This window comes from Hyperolius riggenbachi, chromosome 5 (assembly GCF_040937935.1).
Source record: "Hyperolius riggenbachi isolate aHypRig1 chromosome 5, aHypRig1.pri, whole genome shotgun sequence".
Classification (NCBI taxonomy): domain Eukaryota; kingdom Metazoa; phylum Chordata; class Amphibia; order Anura; family Hyperoliidae; genus Hyperolius; species Hyperolius riggenbachi.
Genome location: NC_090650.1, coordinates 223,057,119 through 223,080,667, shown reverse-complemented (window position 1 = coordinate 223,080,667; position 23,549 = coordinate 223,057,119). Strand labels below are relative to the sequence as shown.

The 23,549-nt window shown below is 41.9% G+C and overlaps 1 protein-coding gene and 1 long non-coding RNA gene across 4 annotated transcripts in view; one reads left to right on the top strand and one right to left on the bottom strand.

Annotated features, from left to right (window-relative positions):
- LOC137518608 (dynein axonemal heavy chain 5-like) overlaps positions 1-23,549 on the bottom strand; it is a 553,928-nt gene that overhangs the window by 47,469 nt on the left and 482,910 nt on the right. For all 3 annotated transcript variants that reach the window (XM_068236692.1, XM_068236695.1, XM_068236693.1), the window contains 4 exons: positions 20,339-20,460; positions 16,983-17,330; positions 14,755-14,943; positions 6,913-7,045 (listed from right to left, as the gene is read on the bottom strand). In XM_068236692.1, coding sequence (XP_068092793.1) covers positions 6,913-7,045; positions 14,755-14,943; positions 16,983-17,330; positions 20,339-20,460 — 792 coding nt within the window. The remainder of the gene's footprint in view (positions 1-6,912; positions 7,046-14,754; positions 14,944-16,982; positions 17,331-20,338; positions 20,461-23,549) is intronic.
- Positions 11,078-14,540, top strand: LOC137518611 (uncharacterized). The gene is made up of 2 exons (XR_011020858.1): positions 11,078-11,208; positions 14,320-14,540. It is a non-coding gene; the product is annotated as an uncharacterized lncRNA (long non-coding RNA).

Sequence of the window (23,549 nt, the reverse complement as noted above, 5' to 3'; positions counted from 1 at the left end):
TGCATCTGGCAGTTGCTGTCCACTGCACCTGCGTGGCTCTGGGCACGTGCGTCCCTGTTTAAGCTCCCAGGAGCATACTGTGCAGGCGCAGTGGGGATTTTCTCATACTGCGCCTGTGCAGGACATTCCTGGCCAAGGGAGCATGTACGAGGATGCGCGCAGCCAGGGCCATGCAGTCGCATTGGGGTGGACTTGCAAGTCGACGTGAACAAAAGTGAGCCGCAACAGGGGAACAGAGATCTTCCAGGATAGCGTGGGGACAGGGTGACTGCAGGGGCTGGCAGAAGCCCCAGGTAAGTGAAGCTTTATTTTTTTTAATCTCTTCAGGTCCGCTTTAAGCTAGCCATAGAGAGTAGATGAAGATCTAGCACTGAGTCATTAGCTTCAGGGAAGCTCATCCGGATTCCGGATATCCGGGTAACCCTGATATCCAAACTTTTTTACACTATCCGATTCGGATTCGGATTCCAGATTTTTTTTAAAATCCGGGTAGCTATCTGCGGATAGTTTCACCCATAACCCGAATATCTGCAGATTTCTACCAGATATCCAAATCTGATTACTAGTTCAGTGGCAAAAAGGACCACCACCACCCACCCACCCACCCACCCACCCACCCACCCTCTCTCTCTCTCTCTCTCTCTCTCTCTCTCTCTCTCTCTCTCTCATCTCTCTCTCTCTCTCTCTCTCTCTCTCTCTCTCTCTCTCTCTCTCTCTCTCTCTCTCTCTCTCTCTCTCTCTCTCTCTCTCTCTCTCTCTCTCTCTCTCTCTCTCTCTCTCTCTCTCTCTCTCTCTCTCTCTCTCTGATTTTGTTTTCCAGGGATTTGTAGGCTGTCAAAAGCAAGCTCACATACATTGGCCAGGAATCGAACCTAGGTCAACTGCTTGGAAGGCAGCTATGCTCACCACTATACTACCGACAGCACTACATGCTGAAGCCAGCCTAGCATGTACCATTGTGATATACCCAAGAGAAAAATGAGCTTGCCTATTTGCCTAATTTGCTAGATGAAAGCAATGGGACACATGGTGAAACTGCTTACAGGCTTCAATTCAAGACTTCAGAATCAGAAATATCATGTGCCCCCCTAGATGATGCTGGTGTAACACACACAGCAGAGGACAGCAATTTGAAGTCTGGAAGATTCCAGGGCAAGGGTGGGAAGGATGAAAAGCTAGGTGGCCATGCAACCCTTCCTGCTAACCTAAAGCTTACTTGTGGCTTACAACACATTGGCTTAAGACTTTACCAAATCCAATGCTCCAATATGGGGGAGCTTTGCTGTTTGCTGTTTTTTTTTTTTTTTAAGTGTGGTGTCACAGTTCACTCATCTCTTCAACTACAAGAAAGGCCCAGGAGTAGTCTTAGCTACCATAATATCTATGTTACGGCAGGGCTCTTATTCCACTTTCTCTTACAGAGCTATGGAAACCGGTTTGCCCATGCGATAAAGCGAGGTGCAAAAATTAAATCATGCCTAGCAGATGATGGTTTCAATCTATCACCTCTGGGTTATGGGCCCAGCACACTTCCGCTGCACCACTCTGCTGCCACACAGTGAATGCTTCATTGTAGGAAAAAAGTGGTGTTAAACTTCTTGGACCAGACTTACTTCCTCCCTCCAAAAGACACACATACATCACCATAAAATCATTTAGCAGCAACTGCATACACAGTCTCTGTGGCGCAATCAGTAAGCACATTCGGCTGTTAACCGAAAGGTTGGTGGTTCAAACCCACTCAGGGACGGCTTGCCTTTTGTGTTCAACAGTTGTCCGAAGAGAACCCCAGATAGCCATTTAGCAGCAACTACATGCACAGTCTCTGTGGCACAATCAGTTAGCGCATTTGGCTGTTACCGAAAGGTTGGTGGTTCAAGCCCACCCAGCTACGGCCTTGCCTTTTGAGTTCAACAATTGTACGAAGAGAACCCCAGATAGCCATTTAGCAGCAACTACATACACAGTCTCTGTGGCACAATTGTTTAGTGCATTTGGCTGTTAACCAAAAGGTTGGTGGTTCAAGCCCACCCAGGGACGGCCTTGCCTTTTGTGTTTTGTGAAGGGAACTAATGTACCCTTCTTAAACTTGAAGATTGTATACAAATGTAAGCAGACTGCAGAGTGGCGCAGCGGAAGTGTGCTGGGTCCATAACTCAGAGGTTGATGGATTGAAACCATCCTCTGCTAGGCATGATTTCGTTTTTGCACCTTGCTTTATCGCATGGGCAAAATGGTTTCCATAGCCCTCCCTGTAAGAGAAAGTGTAATAAGGGCCCTGCCGTAACATAGATATTATGGTAGCTAAGACTACTCCTGGGCCTTTCTTGTAGTTGAAGAGATGAGTGAAATGGCTGGCTTCAGCCTGTAATGTTAGTTGACTTGGGTTCAATTCCCGGCCAATGGTGGTATAGTGGTGAGCATAGCTGCCTTCCAAGCAGTTGACCTGGGTTTGATTCCCGGCCAATGTATATGAGGTTGCTTTTGACAGCCTACAAATCCCTGGAAGACAAAATCAGAGAGAGAGTGAGAGAGTGAGAGTGAGAGAGAGATAGAGAGAGAGAGAGAGGTCCATTTTCCACTGCTTACTGTGTGAACGCCCGCGATTGCTCTACGGTGCGTACCTGCAAGCAGCATTTTCCACCAGCTGCATTTGAAAAATTTACCCATCAGGAGCAAGCGCGATTGTGGCGAGAATTGCGCACACCCGACATTTGCGTGCAGGGAAATAGTGATGCACAGTAGTGGGAATGAGCACAGCGATTAACATGTAAACCATGGTGCTCTAGCAATCGCCAAAAAGGCTGCAATCTGCTTTTTAAAGCGGATTGCAGCCAGTGGAAAAGGGCCCTATGTCTACAACATTGGTTTTGTACAGCAGCCAATGTCTCATTGGCAGCGCTTCCAAACAGAGGCTGCAACTGAATTGATTACCTGCAATAGATGTGCAGAGCTCCACAAAGTGGACTAAAATACACAACTTGCATTCAAAACAGGTACAGCAAAGGTGGACGTTAGCTTCAGTATAAATAATATGTGCACAAATTATTCCCTACTAGACTTCCCCACGGGGATGACGGGTCCTCTCGGGGAAGACCTACCGCTAATCTAACGATAAAAACATGATTTTTTCCTAGTGCTGCTAGTTATAAAATGATATACACGTTTCTTCAAACAGACATCAAACAAATGACAGCGCTCATAGGCTGCAGCTGAATTGTAGACCAACAGAGGCATGCAGAGCTCCACAGGGGCTAAATACATGCCTTGAATGCAAATCAGATGCAAATCATGATTTTTTCCTAGTGCTGCTAGTCATAAAATGGTATACACATTGCATCCATGTGGTTCATGACTAGCAGCACTAGGAAAAAAATCATGTTCTTATCGTTAGATTAGCGTTAGGTCTTCCCCGAGAGGACCCGTCATCGCCGTGGGGAAGTCTAGTAGGGAATAATTTGTGCACATATTATTTATACTGAAGCTAACGTCCTCCTTTGCTGTACCTGTTTTGAATGCAAGTAGTGTATTTTAGTCCACTTTGTGGAGCTCTGCACATCTATTGCAGGTAGTCAATTCGGGTGCAGCCTCTGTTTGGAAGCGCTGCCAATGTCTCCTGCTGTACAAAATTCATGTAAGTATACCTATGGCTAGCTGCTTCTATGTGCTTCAAGTTGTATTCAAATTATAGATTAGGACTAGTACATGATTTGCATCTGATTTGCATTCAAGGCATGTATTTAGCCCCTGTGGAGCTCTGCATGCCTCTACAATTCAGCTGCAGCCTGTGAGCGCTGTCATTTGTGTGCAGTCTACAACATTGTCAGAGAAAAACCCACAGATGACCACTGCTCAATAATAAATACTAAATAAACAAACATTAACATCACTAAAATTTCTGACCAATGATGACCGTTCTGTAGAGCTGCTGGTAAGGGGTTGTTACACAACACACACATTTTAACAGTCGATTGATCTTTAATTTACGGTACTTCGTATGCTATAGTCTGTGACTTGACAAATGTATGAAGAATAATTCCATCTAACACATGGGCTCAGATGTCACATGACATAGCAACAAGTGAAGTTTGCATCTGCAACCATTTTTATCATTAGTCACGTAAATGAGATCTGCATGAAAAGATTGTTCATTGTGATGTTATTCATGAAACTATTGCACATCACTAAAATCACACAGTATTACAAACAGTATAGAAGAGAACATTGTAAATTACAGCATGTTACAGCCTATGGTGGGACATGGGTGAAAAACAATTCTTTTTATCTTTTGTACCCATGTGTAATCATGTCAATAATCACTATATGTATATACTGTGCAGGCGATCATGTCTAATCTTTCTGTAGTAATCATAATATATTGCAAGACTGATACGGTTTACACTGCATTTTGTTCACAGCGGTGATGAAGAAAACTAAAATTATAATTATTTATAATAAGAAGCACATTACCTAATGAACAGCAAGATATTTTAATTTGGAGCCTAAATAAAACAAGCAACGCAGCTGATCAACACAAATTACCTGCTGTCATTTGGCGTTTTTCAGCTTTGTTTTAATTGGGATTCTATCATTCAATTGTCATAAAAGAAATAAAGTACAAGCAGACAAAATGTTACCTGCTTTCTAAATAACAGTGTGATCACCACTCAAGTCTCCTGCCCCCTGCTACATCCCTCTTTGGAGAATGGCTCCTGCAGGTCCTACAGGTTTAATAGGTTTTGTTTTATAACATCCCACCTTCAGGCTGGATTCACAGTGGTCAGTTGCATAATGCACATCTTATAATGAGTGTGAAAATGAAATGGAGACTGGACATCGCCTTTAATACTAAGCCTGCATGCAGCAAATTAGAATAGCGTGATCAGTTACAACGCAGTACTGTGAACAGGTCCATAGAATTGTATGGGCAGTGGGTTGATATGCAGAATTGTTCTGCAACGCATCGGAGCATTGTGAACCTGGCCTAGACAACCATAATGTTGCCAGTACATTGTTTTGCTTCTTCTTTGTCAAAAAATGCTACAATTAGTCAGACTTTATATAAAGACAGAAACATGCACACATGCAATAGTATTATATATATTATTCCTTTAAGTACAACTTATTTGCAGAGTTTAATTTTGAAACAGTGACATTTTTTTCTTAAAACCATTATCGGCTCAGGATTTGTTGCTTACATTGCACATTGCTGAAAAGGTTGCCTGGTGGAATGGTATTTCACCGCCTGCTGACATTGTAAAGCTAGCAATTGAAGAGACATGGAATACTGACCTCCCCATAACTTTTGCTTTTTAAGTCACTGCAATATTTATCGCTGAGTTTCACAGAATTTTACACATTTCCTCCTCTTATCAGAGTAGTAAAAGAATGTGAAAAATTGCTGCTGGAAGACCATGACATGTCAAATATCCCCAAGCACACATATTCTCATAGCCAGCACTAGAGAGAAGTAAGAAATTATTTTAACAAGTTAATCAGTCTCACCCAGGAAACAGACACAGGGACTATCATGGAGTACAGTATATTCTAGAGTATATAGACTTTCAGCAACCAAAACGTGTTGAAAAAAAAATATCAGCCTCAACTTATACTGGAATCACGGTCACCTGTCTGCTGCCGTGCTTCCCCCCCCCCTCCCTCCCCCCCCCCCCCCCCCTCCGTCCTCTCAGGACCGGCTAAGGTTTGGGAGGCAGTAGCCTTTGCACCCTGGCCATATGCAAAGCGGAAAGCTGTGCTAACACCCTCCTCCGGGCAGGTCTCGGGAGGCACCAGCCTGCCCCCTCCCCTTCCCGAGTGCCTCTGGCCATATGCAGAGCAGAGCAGAACCTTGCTGGCAGCTGTGAATCTCATCTGTCCGGTCTAATGGGATCTTCAGCCTGTCTGTAACACCAGTAGCAAATAATCACCTGATCTCTATGCGGTGTTTCTCATTATGTGCGCCACTGGAGAGATCATAGAGCTGAGACACTGCGCATGTGACAGAAAGGCTGAAGATCCCGGCAGTGTGGACAGGTGATAGTCATTGCTGCTAGCACGCACCACTCTGCATCTTGCTGGGGGGCACAGGCTGGTGCCTCTTGAGCCTCAGACTGGCCATCAGAGGAGTGGTTGTATGGCGCTATCTCTGGCTATCTATACTGTGGAGAAGGGGCTACCTAATACGGGTGCACAACACACTATTTATATTGGAGAGGGGGATCTGCCTAATACTGGGACATATCAGGTTATTTATACTGAGGAGGAGGGCTACCGAATACATCTAGCTCTTTATATTGGGGCAGGAGCTACCTAAAACTGGGTGCACATCTGGCAAGCTATACTGGGTATGGGGTCTACCCTAAGAAGGGGGCTTATACTCAAGTCAATCACTTTTATCTGGTTTCTGAGGTAAAACTACAGTAGGTACATCGGCTTATATTTGGGTTGGATTATACTTGAATATATATGGTAATTAATGAAACTGCTGGTTAAACAGAACAACTGATACCTGTTTTAATTTGTTAACAACATCTGCCTCCTGGGTGGAGTCAATTAAACAAGAATAATAATTTGCTTGCTCATCACTAGCCACCACTGCAGAAGAGTTGACCCCATGTTTGGGTATCTGATGTCTGTGAAGAAACATAGCCACTTGCAATATGAATAGCTGTCATTTTTATAAGTATGTGAATGTAACAGATATGTAGCCAACACACAAGACAAGACAAATAACATTTATATCGCTCTTTTCTCCTGGCGGACTCAAAGCGCCAGAGCTGCAGCTGCTAGGATGCGCTCATTCAATAGGCAGTAGCAGTGTTAGGGAGTCTTGCCCAAGGTCTCCTACTGAATAATTGCTGGCTTTCTGAACAGGAACAGTTGAGATTTGAATTTTTTCGAATTATTTCTTACCATCTATCGCCAGCTTGAGATCAGTGAGCGTACTTCTGACACGAGAAATCACCCTCTGCATGCGATCAATTTCCTGGCGCAAAAATATATTCATTGGCTGAATTGCACCCATCTTCTGTAGCCGAGCTTTAACCTGTGAAACAAAGTTTTGTGATTAATCACTGGAATAAAAAGCCAATTCAAAAAAATGTGTTAGCTGTAAGGAGTCAGTTCATCACCGGTCCTCTTGTAAGTAGCACAATGTAATAATTCTCACATAATAATCAGGCTGACACTAATCAGCCACATCATTAAAACCACGGAAAGTGAAACAAATAACACTGGTTATCTTGGTACAATGGCAATTGTCAAGTGGTAGGATTTATCGGTCAGCAAGTGACCTGCCCACTCTTCAATTTGGAAGCAGGAAAATAAGAATGTAAGATACTTTGACGATGCTAAACTGAGAGGTCTGCTGGCCTGAAAGCTGCTATTTTATGTTGTGATACTCCTTTACCAGTAAATCAAAGATTTCAATCAAAATTTTGGTTGTGTCCCAGACTGTTTGCTACTTCTGGCTTGTAGATTACAACTGACTTGGGAAAGGGGATTTGCTCTTGTCCACCACCAGTTTTAATGCTTATTACATAGACTTGCACACATCACATCTCAAAGTTTATGTGTTCTTTAATGCCTCTTACATTTGAAAAAGTCATCAGGTGCCTTGCCACTTTTAACCTTAACAAGACCCTAAAACAATGATATTTTTTATTGTTTTTTTTTTATTATTAATTATTTTAATTATTATTTGATTCTTTTTTATATTTTTTTTCCTTATTTTCTGGTGCCTTTACACACACTGTTAAGTGTGTACAGCTGTCTGCTGAACCTCACTAACTGCTTATTTGCAATTAGGCGCACAAGAAAAACATGTCTAATCCATACAGTTATATACCGCTGCAGGCACTGGCTAGTTCTCATTCATCTTCATCCCTCTTCTCTTCAAATAGCAAAACATGCTAATCAACAACTGGACAGTGTGTTTGTTGAAGGAGAGGGCATTTGAAATGATTGTGAGCAATCATATCAGACAATTATTACTGCATATGCATATGCATTTTATGACTTAGCCAGCTTGCAATTCCTGACCATAAATCCTGGTAAACACTTTCAGTTAAAATTGGCCAATCACTAACCAATATCATCACTTCCATGTAGTATGAGGGTTGACCTACACAATCTGCTCATAGTATTTCATATCTGTTGACTGTCATACTACATGTAAGTGGTAAAATTGGTCAGTGATTGGCTAATCATAATTGAAAGTGTATACCAGGCTCAAGGCCTGGTATACACGTCCAATTTTGATTGGTCAGTGATTATAAGCTGACCAGACAGTTGCATTCAATGTTGTCACGAGACAGAAATAGAATTGTATTAGAGTCCACTCTAACCACATGTGATTTTTTTTTCTACAAAAAAAAGCAGATGTCTTGCTGTTATGGAAAACAACCTAACAGCCTGGTCCTACAAGCTATTCAGATTGACGTATGGGGCGTACATGGAAAATGGGCACTGGGGAAATTTGGGCGCTGGAAATAACCCCTAGAAGCATATTGGTGAAATTACTAATATTCTGCTATTGGTAAGTGGTAATTCCAATATTTTACCATCTCTAAACCTAACCCTATTCTCACATGAGCCCTCCCTCTACCAATTCCTATCCCTTACTGACCCCACCTCAGATCTCCAAACCCTAACGGAACCCCCTTCCCTGCCTAGCTAAACCCAACACCGATGCCCCGCACAGGTACCAAATTCTAACAGAGTCCCCCCACGGATGCCTGACCCTAATCTACCCCTCCACCTTACCCTAACCGACCACTATATACAATAAAAACCAGGCACCACAGAAGTGTAGAAGCCAATGTTAACTGGCCACGGCCTAAATTTCCTGTCACCCCTATGGGGGGCTTGAGTGGGGCAAAATTTCTGTTACCTGATTTTTACTGTCTTGACTGCATCTGTACAACCTTGAATGACCGTGTAGAGAGGATCTACCACCTTCCATCCTAGAGGAATCCAGGAGCTCTGATCTGCTAATATACTTATCACAGTATCTGTTGTACAAACCTATCCAGCTTTCCACTGCAGCATTTATTTACATGCATGTTTACAAATTCCATCCATAAAGCATGCTATAAATGTAAAAATCTGTGCATACATTGTGTTTATTGCTATAAAAATTCCCATCATAAGACTACTTTTAAGTGGAGACGATTTTTATTTTTTTGCCATTGGCCAAGTTTTGATTCTGTAGTCATAATGAAACAAATTTAATATATTCTTTTCATCCAGCTTTCATACAATTTTCTCATCTAAAATTTCAGCACTTAATTGTTCTCTTTATTCAAATACGACAGACCACAAAGTTTTTTCTTCTAGCTAATGTATTCACACTGCTGAAATGAGCTCAAAGGCCACCCATAAGAGATAAGGACAGACTATTTTGCTGTCCTTTGAACATGCATAATCTATCCGCTATATAAAATTACAAGACTAAAGTTTAAAGAATATGTGTACTTTTAAGGGATTATTCACAGGTGTGCATAAAAATGTTCCGGTTATTAAGAATGTGAATATTTAGCACTATTGATTTTGCTCCTACGCCATATTTTATAGGGCAGAGCTATTGATTACAAACAGCCAGCCAGAATGCTAGCCGTGCGCAGGCATTAATATCTGCGCCTAGAGCTGCCTTATGAACAGAAACCCACACTGACATATAATGATTCCATTAGGGCAGTGCAAACACTTAATGCATGGAGGAGGATTGCAGAGCAGTATATTGCTCTGTGGAGCACGTCAAGTATGGTGGAGACTGAACTGGTGGCAAGTATGAAACAGCTTCTTTATAGGTCATTTTACAGAACGGTGGCCAGAATGGATGGGGAGAGTGTCAAAATGCAAGCCCGGTGTTGATACGTTACTTTGCTGGAGATACAATTGTGTACCATATTAAATGGAAGAAATAGAAAAAGGAACTGTAAAATTACTTTTCATGGTTAGCCATTGAAAGGTATTTTACAACTTATTTTTCTATCTATTTAAAACTGCCTTGTAAAAATTAGACAAGGGTGAAAATCACCAGTAATGCTATCTATTTATATTATTCAGGGATGCTTGAAAAGTAAACTTACCTTTAAAACACTACTGACAATGATGCAAGGTCTGCAACTAACTGGGGTTCTCCAACATGGATAAACCATACTGTTTTAGACATGATCAAGTGTAAAAGGAATGCCTTTAGTTCCCAAAGAATGAGGGGCATGCATGAAAAAAGGGCGCCAGGAAAACGAAATTGGTTAACAATAAATACCAGTTTAAAACAGGCAGGGGTTGATAATAAAAATATATTAACGTTAAATATTGTTAAGTAATTCAACAATATAGCTCAACCCGACCCTACTCTCACACAGAACCCTTACCTGGTGGTCCCTAAAACTAACAACTCCCCTGGTGGTGCCTAATCGTAACCACCTCCCTGGTGGAGCCTAACCCTAACCACCCCCTCCCGGTTTTACCTATTCCTAACAGCCCCTTCCCCCGGGTGGTGCCACTGCCTAACTTTAACCACCCCGCATGTGGTGCATAACCCTAACCGCCCCTCTTGCAGAAACACCCTTTTACACATAGAAACAATAATATCTTTAACAACATAAAATCTGTACATACAAACAAAATAATATGACAAAAACTGTAACGTTGCAAGCTTCTGAAAATCAAAAAAAAAAAAAATCCAAACCAGGAAAGGATAGACCTGTAAGTTTAACATCAGTTGTGTGTATGCTATACAAAATTATGCAGCACAGAATAATCTTATTTCAGTTCAACAGCAAGGTTTTACTAAAGACAGGTCCTGTCTCACAAACATGATCAGCTTAAGTATCAGCGGTCTCTGCCCCCTTAAGGACCGCTGGTACAGAAACAGCGGAATCCCGACGATCGCCGCACATACCCGTCACAACCGCCATTACCGCTGCACGTCAGGAACTTGGGCCACCCACTCTGCCGTCTCTATGACGACAGAGTTCCTGTGAGCCGGTCAGGAGCCGCTTTCATTGGCTCCTGACCCTGTCTTTCAACGTAAGCCAATGGGAGTTGCTTACTTGGAAAGACAGGGCCAGAAGCCAATGAAATCGGCTCCTGACCTGCTCACAGGGCTCCGCTGTCATAGAGATAGGCAGTGCGAGTGAGCTGTGGTGAGAGACAGCAAGGATTCAGCAGCTAGATCGACGGGAGCGACAACAACGGCTGGTGAGTTAAATCTAAGCCCTGTCAGCCAGATAGCCATCAAAACAGGGTGCAGATTTCAACTAGCGTGGTCCTAAAGTAGTTAAGGCTAATTGGCCCAGGCCTTGTAAGGTTTTTCACCATCCCCTGGATTAATTGGGATATACTGTATGTGGGTTCAGGACAGTGTTTTTTTTTTTGTTTTGTTTTTTATTCCTTCTGGTTGAACTTGATGGATGGATGTCTTTCTTCAACCTAACTAACTATGTTACTATGTAACCATGCATTTACCTTGCATACCAAAACTGTAACATCTGGCGTACAGTTGCTGCTTGCCTAGATATGCTGAACTGATATGTTACTGTGTTAAGTGTGGTATCACTGTTGCCTCCAGCAAACCTTGTACAAGTCCACAAATATAGGTGGACCCATGAGAAGGTGTAAAAAACCCAAAACTTGTGCCACTCCCATGATGCATCACTGCTAAATAAGCCATTCACAGTTGAGTGATTTCAGTCTCTTGCAGACACCCACAGTGAGTAATGTTTCTAATAAACTCAGACCAGATCTTATTTTTTGAAAAAGAGACTCTAGGGTCCTGATCTACTAAGTCTAAGACCAAAAGCACACATCTATGAAATGACAAACCTTTCAGCAATCCCTATTGTGTCCATTCAACAGAAGTGAGGAAAATTTGCAAAACAAAAGTATTATCAAACTACACAGGGGTCTAGTCCTGAGAAAAGAGGTGAGTGGACGCAGCAGAATGTGGGCGTGGTCATGGGTGGAGCCAAATATACATGACCTTAGCAGTGGTGTAAAAGGTCTGTCGGGGGAAGTTTGAGCTCTGCCGTAGTGTATCCCCCAAAAATAGATGTTTAGATTACCCCAACATACACATAATCTGGAAGCAGTTCCCCAAAATACACGTAATCTGGCAGCGGATCACCTAAAATACACGTATCACCCAAAATACATGTAATCTGGCAGCAGTGGTCCCCCCAACATACACGTAATCTGGCAGCAGTGGTTTCCCAAAAATACAGATCTGATAGCAGTTCCCCCAAAATAGGTACCTCCAGTATAGCTAGACAGGTCTATATGTGTCCGCAGTAGAAGTAGCCATGTGTATAGTTGTCCCCAGAATAGGTAGCCAGGTGTATAGATGTCCCCAGAATAGGTAGCCAGGTGTATAGATATTCCCAGAATAGGTGGCCAGGTGTATAATGTCCCCAGAATAGGTGGCCAGGTCTATAGGTGTCCCCAGTATAGCCAGGTCTATACGTGTCCCCAGTACATGTAGCCAGGTCTATAGGTGTCCCCAGAATAGTTATCCAGGTCTATAGGTGTCCCCAGAATAGTTATCCAGGTCTGTGGGGTACCCAGAATAGTTATCCAGGTCTATAGGTGTCCCCAGAATAATTAGACAGGTCTATGGTGTCCCCAGTATATGTAGCCAGGTGTATAGGTGTCCCCAGTATAGCCAGGTGTATAGGTGTCCCCAGTATAGCCAGTTGTATCATGTCCCCAGTATAGCCAGGTGTATAGGTGTCCACAGTATATGTAGCCAGGTGTCCCCAGAAGGAGGTGTGGCAGCGCAGTGAAGGGGGAGTGGTGGGCAAAGCGGTGGGGAAAGGGGAGACGTCTCCCCCCTTCCCTCACCTTGGGGCTCACCCTCCCTTGCTCCCCCCTCCAGAACTAAACATTTGCGGTGGCTGGCAGCGGACAGGGACTTACCTCGTCCTGGTTCTGGCACGAGTTGAAGCTCTGCATTGCTGCTAGTCTGGTCTGGTGCAGACCAGAGCAGAGCAGCGGTGCGCAAAACTTCTTCTGGTGCTTGGAACGAGGAGGAGGTAAGTCCCCGCCCGCTGCCAGCCGCTGCAAATGTTTAGTTCTGGAGGGGGGAGCGAGGGAGGGGGAGCCGTCTCCCCTTCCCCACCGCTGTGGCCACCACTCCACCTTCACTGCACTGCCACACCTCCACATGCTAGGGTGGACAACGTCCGAAAAAAGTAGGTGGACGTTATCCACCCGCATTCATACAGGACTCGACCCCTGAAACTACAGTATGTTCCTAAGAAAGTAGCCCAAGACTGTGTAGAAAAGCACACGGATTTTACAGTAATTTTGTAAAGTCTTAGCGACTGCAGACTGAAATGGAAAGATAATTTTAATAAAACAAAATACTGCAGTAGCTAAATCTGTTATTATTATTTTTTTAATCCAGTTCAGGTTTGCCGAATCCCCACCAGAGATGCTTGAAAATGCCTTAGTAAATCAGGAGATGCATGGAGAAGCTATAAATCAGAGCCTAAAGCATTTAAAGGCATATTGTAGCTAACGACGGGTCAGCCAGACCCTCCCACTGGGTATGCGTTCTGTCGACAGTAGGACGTGTGTACACGCTGTTGGCAGACTGATGAAGACTGTTTCTGACAGATCCACTGAGCAGATCTGTCAGAAACAGTCTTATCAGTCTGCCGACAGCGTGTACGCACGTCCTACTGTCGGCAGAACGCCCGCCCAGCGGGAGGGTCTGCCGGACTCCTCGTTAGCTGTAGTATGGCGTGTGTATGCGCCTTAAAGGACAACTGTAGAGAGAGAGATATGGAGGCTGCCATATTTATTTCCTTTTAAGCAATATTATTTGCCTGGCAGCCCCGCTGATCCTTTGCCTAAATACATTTATCCATAGACCCTGAGAAAGCACATGTTAATCAGGTGTTTGTGACATTATTGTCAGATCCAACAAGATTAGCTGCATGTTTGTTTCTGGTGTTGTAAAGACACTACTGCAGTCAAATAGATCAACAGTGCTGCCAGGAAACTGGTATTAGCTAAAAGGAAATAAAAATGGCAACCTCCATGTCCCTCTCAGTTCAGTTGTCCTTTAAGTCAAGAAAAGGTAAACATTGTGAGCACAGAAATTTATTGTTGTATTGTTTTAGAATTTAAATTAATATTACATGACCTCACTACCTGTATCATTTATCATCATGTGTGTTGCTGTTAGTTTAGATGCATGTTTTAAACATCTCATCATTTTTCAGTTGCCTCCTCTCTGTGCTATATTCTCTTATTACATCAGCTAAAAATGTACATTAATGTGAATAATGCTGTTTTGCTTAACTTCAGGGACCAGAGACGTGATCAATATGAAAAACATGTATGAACAATTATTTCTGAAAACCTCTAAAGCTGTGCTAAATCAATGGACAGCTATGATTGGACTGCTCAAGGTTGTGCATTGAATTCCAGTCTCAGAGAAGATGTATTCATCCCAAGTGTTCCATGTCTGGGGCGCCATGGCAATATACAGTTATGTTGCCAAAATAAAAGATCAATAGGCAAACTGATATCAGCAGCAGCTGTGTGAGGACATTTACTGGAGGTAATGAAATCATCTTGTTTGATGAACACATGGCCAGGACTGCACAGCTGATATTTTACGGTTTAGTGCTCGCAGCTACTATACATAAACAGGGAGTTAAATATAGCAGGATAACACAGACATATATATTATGTTATTCACACATCGTCCTAGAAACAATGAGCCGCTGGAGCTGCTACCTCATGAGGGATGTAGTCCTCTGGTAATTTATCCAGCATTTCATCTGCCAGACGCTGCACAATAGTTTCTCTGGTCTCTCCACCACCTCCTCCGCTGTCCTTGGGCTGAATGTTGACTATCGTGCTCAGGGTTTCATTTGCCATGTTTGTTTGGTAAGTTATGTCTGCATTAGGATGTAAGCCAAATACCTGGAAAAAAATCAAAGCATAATCCTTATGTGTTGATAGCCATTTAATTCCAAATTAAATGCTATAGAAAGTAACCTACACAAGGAATATTTTTTGTAAAAAAAAAACAAAAAAACATTTTTTTTGTCAAAAAAATAATGAAAAGCCTTTGTGTAGATGAGCCTTCTTCTACTTCCCTTATGATATAAAGTAGAAAAGAAACACTACTGTTAGGTGGTGAATACCTCTTCCCTGGCACCAGTGGTAGGAGTGGACCATCCCAGACAGGGGCAGAATGACAAATGAAAACTTTAATGGGCCCACACCCTGTACTTTCACACACCACCAACCCCAGAATAGCTATGTGACCCCAGAAGTACTAACTTACACCCTAGTGCTGCCATTTTCCCCTTCAGTTCTATCTCCCCCTTTCTCTGACAGTATACGCCTCCTTCCATATACTCCTCCCTCCCCATTCAGAAAGCTTTGCTGCTTATTTTATATTTAACCCTCACAGCAGTCCTTCCTTTCACCCTGTCTGCATTGCTTTTTTTATCTTCATGTCCATACAGCGCTGCCCTGATGCCGGTATGGTGCCTCTTCCCTCGCCTTCCCTGTGCGGGCTTCACGGTCTTGGGCTCCATCTCACAAGGGTCATAAAAGAATTGTGAAGAATTGTAGCCATCATGATCTTCACACTCATAACAAGTGTAGCCACAAAAACACCAGTATAATCCCCTAAATCGGAGGAAGGGAAGGTTAGTAGTTGAGGCACCCACAGCTCTGGATCTCCCTGTGAATTTCAGTGGCCGCTCCCCTCTAGTTACACCCATTTCAAACCCTGCACCACCCTTCACTCTTCCTAGCTCCACCTAACCTATTTCACAGGAACAGTCCCACCTCAAAGTTTCTGGCTGTCTACTTGTGATGTATATAAATATACTGTAGACATTAGGTTTTTTTCACTAAATACAATGTGATGGCTATTCATTTCAAAAGCAATTTCAAAAACATTCCCAACATACACATGTTGTGTGTTAGGCAAAATACTGAAATGTTTGCAACAGGACTATATGAGCACTTACTAAAGTGAATGACTTTTCTTCAGCAAAGTTTCTACAGCAGGCATTCCCATTGTTTGATACAGTTTTGATAGTATCCATATTATTAAACAAATATCTGCACTTCATGCAAGACATGGCATGCCAACATCTACTTCATATTGGTAATAAATAGGTCAAATGCTCTGGAGTTCAGAGCAGGAATAACATTCAAATAGTTTTACTTTATATTAGTAATGCCAGTAATCTTAACCTAAACATAAATGTTTTTCAGATGGCCTCTCCAATGCAAACGTTGACATTTTGCTCATCATATACCGGCTCATGTAATGGGAGCAGAGTAAAATGCTCAGTATATATCCTCAGAAATAGCACTTTTCAAAATCTGACAGCTCTTTGGCAACCAGAAGAGTTGCTGATGGGAATAGTGGTCTTCATTTGGTCTTCCACATGACAAATTCCAGCAGATGTTATTCCACTGCAATAACTGACAGACCAACACTAGATCAGTAATGACAATTAAAGAAGCCTTTTCATGGGACATAAATAGGCGTATCTCTGTTTGTGTAAGGAGTTCTGCTGGCAGATAAGGAGCAGTTAAGGCTATGTTCACAGTGGGAACTGCGTTGCATTCCCTGTAAAAACAGGAATGCAACACAACAAAGGGGGAAAGGCGCATTGCACGTCATACAGTCAATGAAAAGTACAATATGCTTCACCGCCACTGGTAACCCACAGATTATGTGGTTACACACTGCATGCAATGCATTGAAGTTCTGCAGTCCATTGGATTGTATCACACCGGATGCACTCTGAATGTCGTATAGACTTACAATTGCGGTGCAAATGTGTGCGTTAAAATGTCTCCATTATATTGCACCCCAACATCCCACTGTGCACCTAGCCTAAGATATTAAAAGGTGATATTTCTGATAAGTGTAGGGGGCAGCTCCCTGGTGAGCCTCTTTAGTATAAATAGAGTTCAAAATACATGTTTACCTCAGGTGTGTCCACAAGTGGCAATTGCTCTATGTGTTGGAGGTACTCATCTACAGTTTTGCCTTTTGGGATTCCATAACCTTTATAAAAGCAGAATTTGTCTGTAAACATGTGATCTCCGAACCAGACCCTGGCGAATGTGTTCAGCAGCATCTTGTCTAAGTCATCAGTCACACGGCCACCATACTGTACTTCTCCCAGCATGTATCGCAAACAGTTCCAGTTCACAGGGCGCTTCGTGCCCACGTCATCTAAATGGTTTTGGACAAACTGAATACTGGCAGCAAAATCGGCTTGATTAAATTCATATGGGATGTTCCAACCTAAGGGACCAAACTTTCTCCTTTCCTATAGAAGAACAGGGAAGCAGTGTAAATGGACAAAGCTTGGATGAGCAGTTGAGTTATAACAATGTATTTTAGTTTACCACTTCTTTACACACACAAGAATTACGATACATACCATTATAGTAAAAGATTGCACAGGTTTATACATTTTATCCAGTATTAAAACCACATAAAAACAGAACCAATAACATTTTGAAATGAATATACAATTCATGTTACTTTAAGTATACATGTATTTAATAAACTTGAACAGCAGAATAAAAATGCAACAATCTATGCCAGATTGTGTACTGTACTCGTTAGCCACTAGGGATGGTCAGTGAGACACAAATACCGTATATTCTGGCGTATAAGACGACCCTCAACTTTTCCAGTTAAAATATACATTTTGGGATATACTCACTGTATAAGACTACCCCTCTTGACTCTTGGACATTTGTATATTGTACTTTATGTACTGGTACTATACTGTATAAACAGGTACAGATACTGGTGCTGTACTGTATGTGGTACCCAGTATACAACAACCAACCAATCACGGCAAGCGATGTACCTTACCGTTAATTGGCTGGTTGTTGTATACAAAACCTTCCCAGTGAGGTGCCCCCTCACCTCGTCATAGGAACCTTGTTAAGTCCCTCCTTTCCAGGAATCCTGGTGAGTGGCTTTTCTTCTACTATACTTGTACAGCACGGCCCTTGCTACTTTCATACGGTGGCCACATACGGCAGGGAAGCGGCCGCAGACTTTTTTGACCTCCCCTACCATATGCAGATACCGCAGATTCTCCAGTCCAGCTTGGAAGTTTCAGCACCAGCCCTATAAAACGACACCCGGCATATAAGGCGACTCCTGACTTTGGAGAAGATTTTCCTGGGATAAAAAGTAGTCTTATACGGCAGAATATACAGTAATTCAGAGTTCATACAGGATTATGCATACCGTATGTCACAAGCAAATGTATGCAGTTTGAAATGGACCAATCCAATGCTGCAATGTGGAGTTTAATTGGTCCATTTTCCAGCTGTATACAGAATTTTCATATTCCTTCATCATTGCATCAGAATTATAAGCATCTTCATTGACAATGCCTACTAGCTTCCATGAACCAGCATTATGCTGTAATGTCTGGTTTTACACACAGATGCCTGCATCAACTTTATCACCTAACCCCTATGACATATTTTTTTGCATTATAGTTGAGTAATTATTAATACACATAAAAATAAAGCCGTTAATTTACCATGCACATTTGAAAAGAATACAAATCTAACATGTAAAATGTCCACACTTTTATATAACTAATGCAAAATAATGCTTGGACATGACTGAGATAACAAAACAATTTACACATGCAACTAGTTAACAATGAAATAATGTGTTAATTGTCATATAATAAAATACAGGATCATGCGTTTGTCCATCATGCGTAAAACTCCATGTGATGCCTTACATAAACTTTTAAACAGCAGTTGTACGTATGGTTTTGTTAGGGAATCCAGTAATAGCTGCTTTTTGTACTGGCAAGCAGTAGTCTAGATAGTAAAAAATTATAGTAAAATACACTTTCCACTGGGAACTACGTAATTTGCTGCAATTTCTGGATAGTTTGCAATCTGCAAAACTCGTTTCCACTGATGCAATTTAATCATTCTCCACATACAAACAGTGCATGCTGTATTTTTCCTGTGTGTGCATTTGGGTTAAAGCAATTTTCTTGCGATTCATCTGGTATATATATATATATATATATATATATATATATATATATATATATATATATATATTTTTTTATGCTGAATTGTTAGTTAAATGTAATCATTGATGAAAATCACGTTGAAACACATGAAAAAATGCATTAGAATAAATAAAAATTGCCATTTCACTGTGTTTTCAATTAACAGTGGAAAATGAGTTCAAATCCCCCGGGCTAACATCCACGACTGCGCTGAGGGGCAGAGCTTCCAGCTGTAGCTCTGCCCTTCCTGACATCAATCGCCGCACGGATCGCCGCCTCTCCCCGCCCCTCTCTGTGAAGGAAGAGTGAGAGGGGCGGGCAGAGGCGGGGATCCGCCGCGATTGACGTCAGGAGGGGCAAAGCTGAAGCTGAAAGCTCTGCCCTTCCAGGAAATGCCGGCGGATTGCCCCCCGGGCGATTTGCAGCCCTCGTTTTGACGCGGGGACACGGCGGATTAAGTGTAATGGGAGCACTGAAGCGAACTAAAGGGTAGGACACTTCATGTTCAGAAGAAATAATTAAAACTGTTAATAATGACAATTGAGGACTTTTTTTTGTGACATCCCTTATGCGGCCCAGCCTCATCCTGACTTTGCCTCCTGCGGCCCGCAGGTAAATTGAGTTTGAGACCTCTGCTATAGAGGGTGAGGAGCTGTGATTCTCGTTTGTGTGGTGGGATCACACAAGATATGAAGATACACGCGGTGTGGTGTCAAATAATTTAATGGAGCCATGCTATGTTTGTTTTTTTCTTTATTCTTTTACCTTTATGTTTGATGGAGTGAACAAAGACACAGAAGTTTGGAAAGTTTGAAGTACAATTGAATGAGAGCACAGTATCCATGGGACTGGTATTTTGATACACTATATGTTAGGTGGACTTTTTATATGGAATTAATATTATATGTATACACAAAGTTTATGTAAGTTTGATATACACTATAGAGCGCACTATTCATTGTCAATTTATTAACTCCCATAGACTCATCACAGGCCATCCACTTGAATGGCATGTGTTAGTTTTCTGCTTTAAAATCAGGCGATACACATTTATTTAGTAAATTTCTCACTTTGTGTCCTTTTTCAAATCCATTTTAATTTTATTTATTGCTGCCCAAATTCATAATTAGCATGACAAATGCAATGTTTAATGCAAGAAGGGAAACAAATTTGATTAATTCAGCATTGCAATCACTCTAGGCTCCTGTGCCTGCTCCATTAACGTCTGCTTTTACAAATAAAACATAAAATGCAATAGATAAAAGACTTACCTGCACGGTAGTGTGGAGAAATGCAACAGCATACAACAGAGGCTTCCACTGAGGGACATTAGTTACATCCAGTAACTCCTGAGACACTCCGGAATATGTTCTCTTCAATCCTGCCTTCACACCTGCAGACACAGCACTTACATAGTTCAATTGCCTGTATCTTCTGTTATTTTTTTGAGAGAAGCAAATGTTTCATAAAAATCTATTCTGCAAGAAAGTACTTTAAATATCAAGATTAACCTTTTGTTCCTTTTTAAGTTCATTCAACACATAGAACCATAGCCATATAAGTATACATAAGGCATTATCCATTGAAAAGTTTATAAGAACGTTTTATCTTGCCTGCAATATTGAACATTTGTTACTGTAAATTCTAAACACCTGACCAATAAAACAAGCCAACTGTCATAGAACAGAACACTTCAAAAAGTGCTGAAGTGCTAAAGTTCAACCTCAGGAACAAATGATCCACACAGATCTGTGGATGTAGAAGACAGTACAATAAAACTGATTCAAGTACTAAAAGACAGAAACAGATCACAGTCTATCAATTGAGAAAACTTAATACAATCAACCCCCCACCCTTTCCACTACAACCAAGCCTAGTGTATCTTTAAAACCGCAAGAGCTCATTTACATTTACTAATGGGGATTCTCATTGGTCCAGACAAATGGACGCAACAGCAGGAGATTCATACATGCTTATGCCATAGTTCCCTATTAGTTGTTACAGGAATTGTTGTTATGGTTGGTTTGTTGATTTTCCTTTTAGAGAGAGGGGCAGAAATGACTCAGTTGCCTGATAGGGGAAGGAGGGCATGGCTATTGGTCACCCTTGTACTTAGGGATTGACTAAACAGCACCATACACAAGCCTACTGCATTAACCCCACTCCTCCTGGGCATGAGGGGAAAGCGGGGCACTTTGTTCTTAAAAATGTGTAAAGGAAACTTTACTGAGGGGAGTAATCTTGCCTCACTACAACATGACAATGGACTTACATGGACGGAAGTGTGGCCACGCTAACCTATTCAACTAGTCCTTGTCAAATAGGCTGAGAGGGTCCCAATGCTGAGGAAAGAATCAAACTTTTGTGCTATATTTGCCTTCATAATCACTATAAAAGCAAAGCTTGGTGTAATTGCCTTCTTAAAACAGAAGGAAATTTGCAATAATTCAGTTATAAATGAACATTTGTGGTTACCCACAATGCACACCTACTAAATATGCAAATTATATAATTTGCATATTTAGTAGGTGTGCATTGTGGGTAACCACAAATGTTCATTTATAACTGAATTATTGCAAATTTCCTTCTGTTTTAAGAAGGCAATTACACCAAGCTTTGCTTTTTTAGTAGGAGGGCTTTTTGGTTCCTTTTATCCCCCTATACATTCTTAGTAGTTTGGGTCACCCTGAGCTGCTTGGTTACTCTGTTATAATCACTATAAAAGACACCTGAAGTGACAGTATGGGGGCTGCCATATTTATTTCCTTTTAAACAATACCAGTTGCCTGGCATCCTGCTGATCTTTTATGCATCAGCGGTGTCTAAATCACCCACCTGAAACAAGCATGTGGAAAATCCAGTCAAATTAAAATCAAAAATATATGATCTGCATGCTTGTTCAGGGTCTATTGCGTAAAGGGAGCCAAAACTGAGAAGGATATGGATTTTTCTTTTAAAATAATACCAGTTGCCTGACGCTCCTGCTGATCCTGTGTCTCTAATACTTTTAGCCACAGCCCCACAACAAGCATGATTAGGTGCTCTGACTGAAGTCAGACTGGATTATCTGCATGCTTGTTTCAGGTCTGCGATTTAGCCACTACTGCAGCAAGAGATCAGGAGTGCCAGGCAACTGGTATTATTTAATAGGAAACATCACTATTCCTCTTAGTTAAGGTTTCCTTTAAAGTATTGAAGAAGATGCACAGCAGGACAGCCAAGTAATTTACATTGTTGTAAAGGAAATAAATATGACAGACTCCATATCCCTCCCAGTGCAGGTGTATCTCACTAACATAAAGGCGAAAGTTTGGATGTTTGTTACTTAGTCACTCACGCAACAATGGCTGAATGGATTTAAATGAAATTTGGCACACACATAGTACATTACCTGGAATAACATATAGGATACTTTTTATCCCCAATTGGGTGACTGGGGTTCAAATTCAGAAAGGGGGTGGAGCCACAAACAGCCAATCAGATTTGTGTCATTTTAATGCAAATTATTGATGCCAAAGACTGTAAAGCTCACAAACTTGGTCATTGAGTAATTATGTGTTAGGGTTAGAAAAAGTGGGTGCAGCCAACACCAGCCAAAAACATACCTGGGCAACGTCGGGTCATCACTGAGCAGAGACAAATAAAAATTTCACTGGGAAAATATAAACTGCAGCCATTCTTACACGGTTTATAGTAGGGTTCTCAAACTTTGCACAGTTGGTCACTGGGTGACTGGGATTAATATTCAGAAAAGTGGGTGAAGCCTACAAAAGCCAATCAAAATTCACCTTTTGATTTTCAAGGGGAATATTTAATTGCTGCCATCCTTGCACTATTAATGGCACAAGCCTCAAACCTCACCTCAAAAGGGGTGGAGCCACAAACAGCCAATCAAATTTTCATTTCAATGCAAATTATTGATGCCAAAGATTACAAAACTCACAAACTAATTAATTGAGTAATTGTGTGTTAGGGTTAGAAAAAGTAGGTGGAGCCAAGCAAGGACCTCCAAGGTGGTGTTCTCTGAAATACTGCCAGTGCCACGTGCTACATCTGAGAGACAGAGGAAGCTTAGGAAGTTAAATAAGTGGCTGAGAAATTGGTGTAGGAAGGAAGGGTTTGGGTTCCTGGAGAACTGGGCAGACTTTGCAGTCGGCTACAGGTTCTACAGCAGGGATGGGCTGCATCTTAATGGGGAGGGTGCAGCTGCATTGGGGGAGAAGATGGCTAAACGGTTGGAGGAGATTTTAAACTAGGATCTGGGGGGAGGCGGGAAGATACAGTCTCAATATGTAGACAAGATAAGGTAAAAAGACAGTGGGAGCCTAACATTATGGGGGGTGGAGAGGGGGGTGGGGACAGTATAAAGATTAAGGAGGTTGGTAAAACTTCAAGTAGCCCATTTCATGTAAACAAAATTGGTAAATGTGGTGGTAAAAATATAAAGTGCATGGTAACCAATGCTCGGAGCCTTGCAAATAA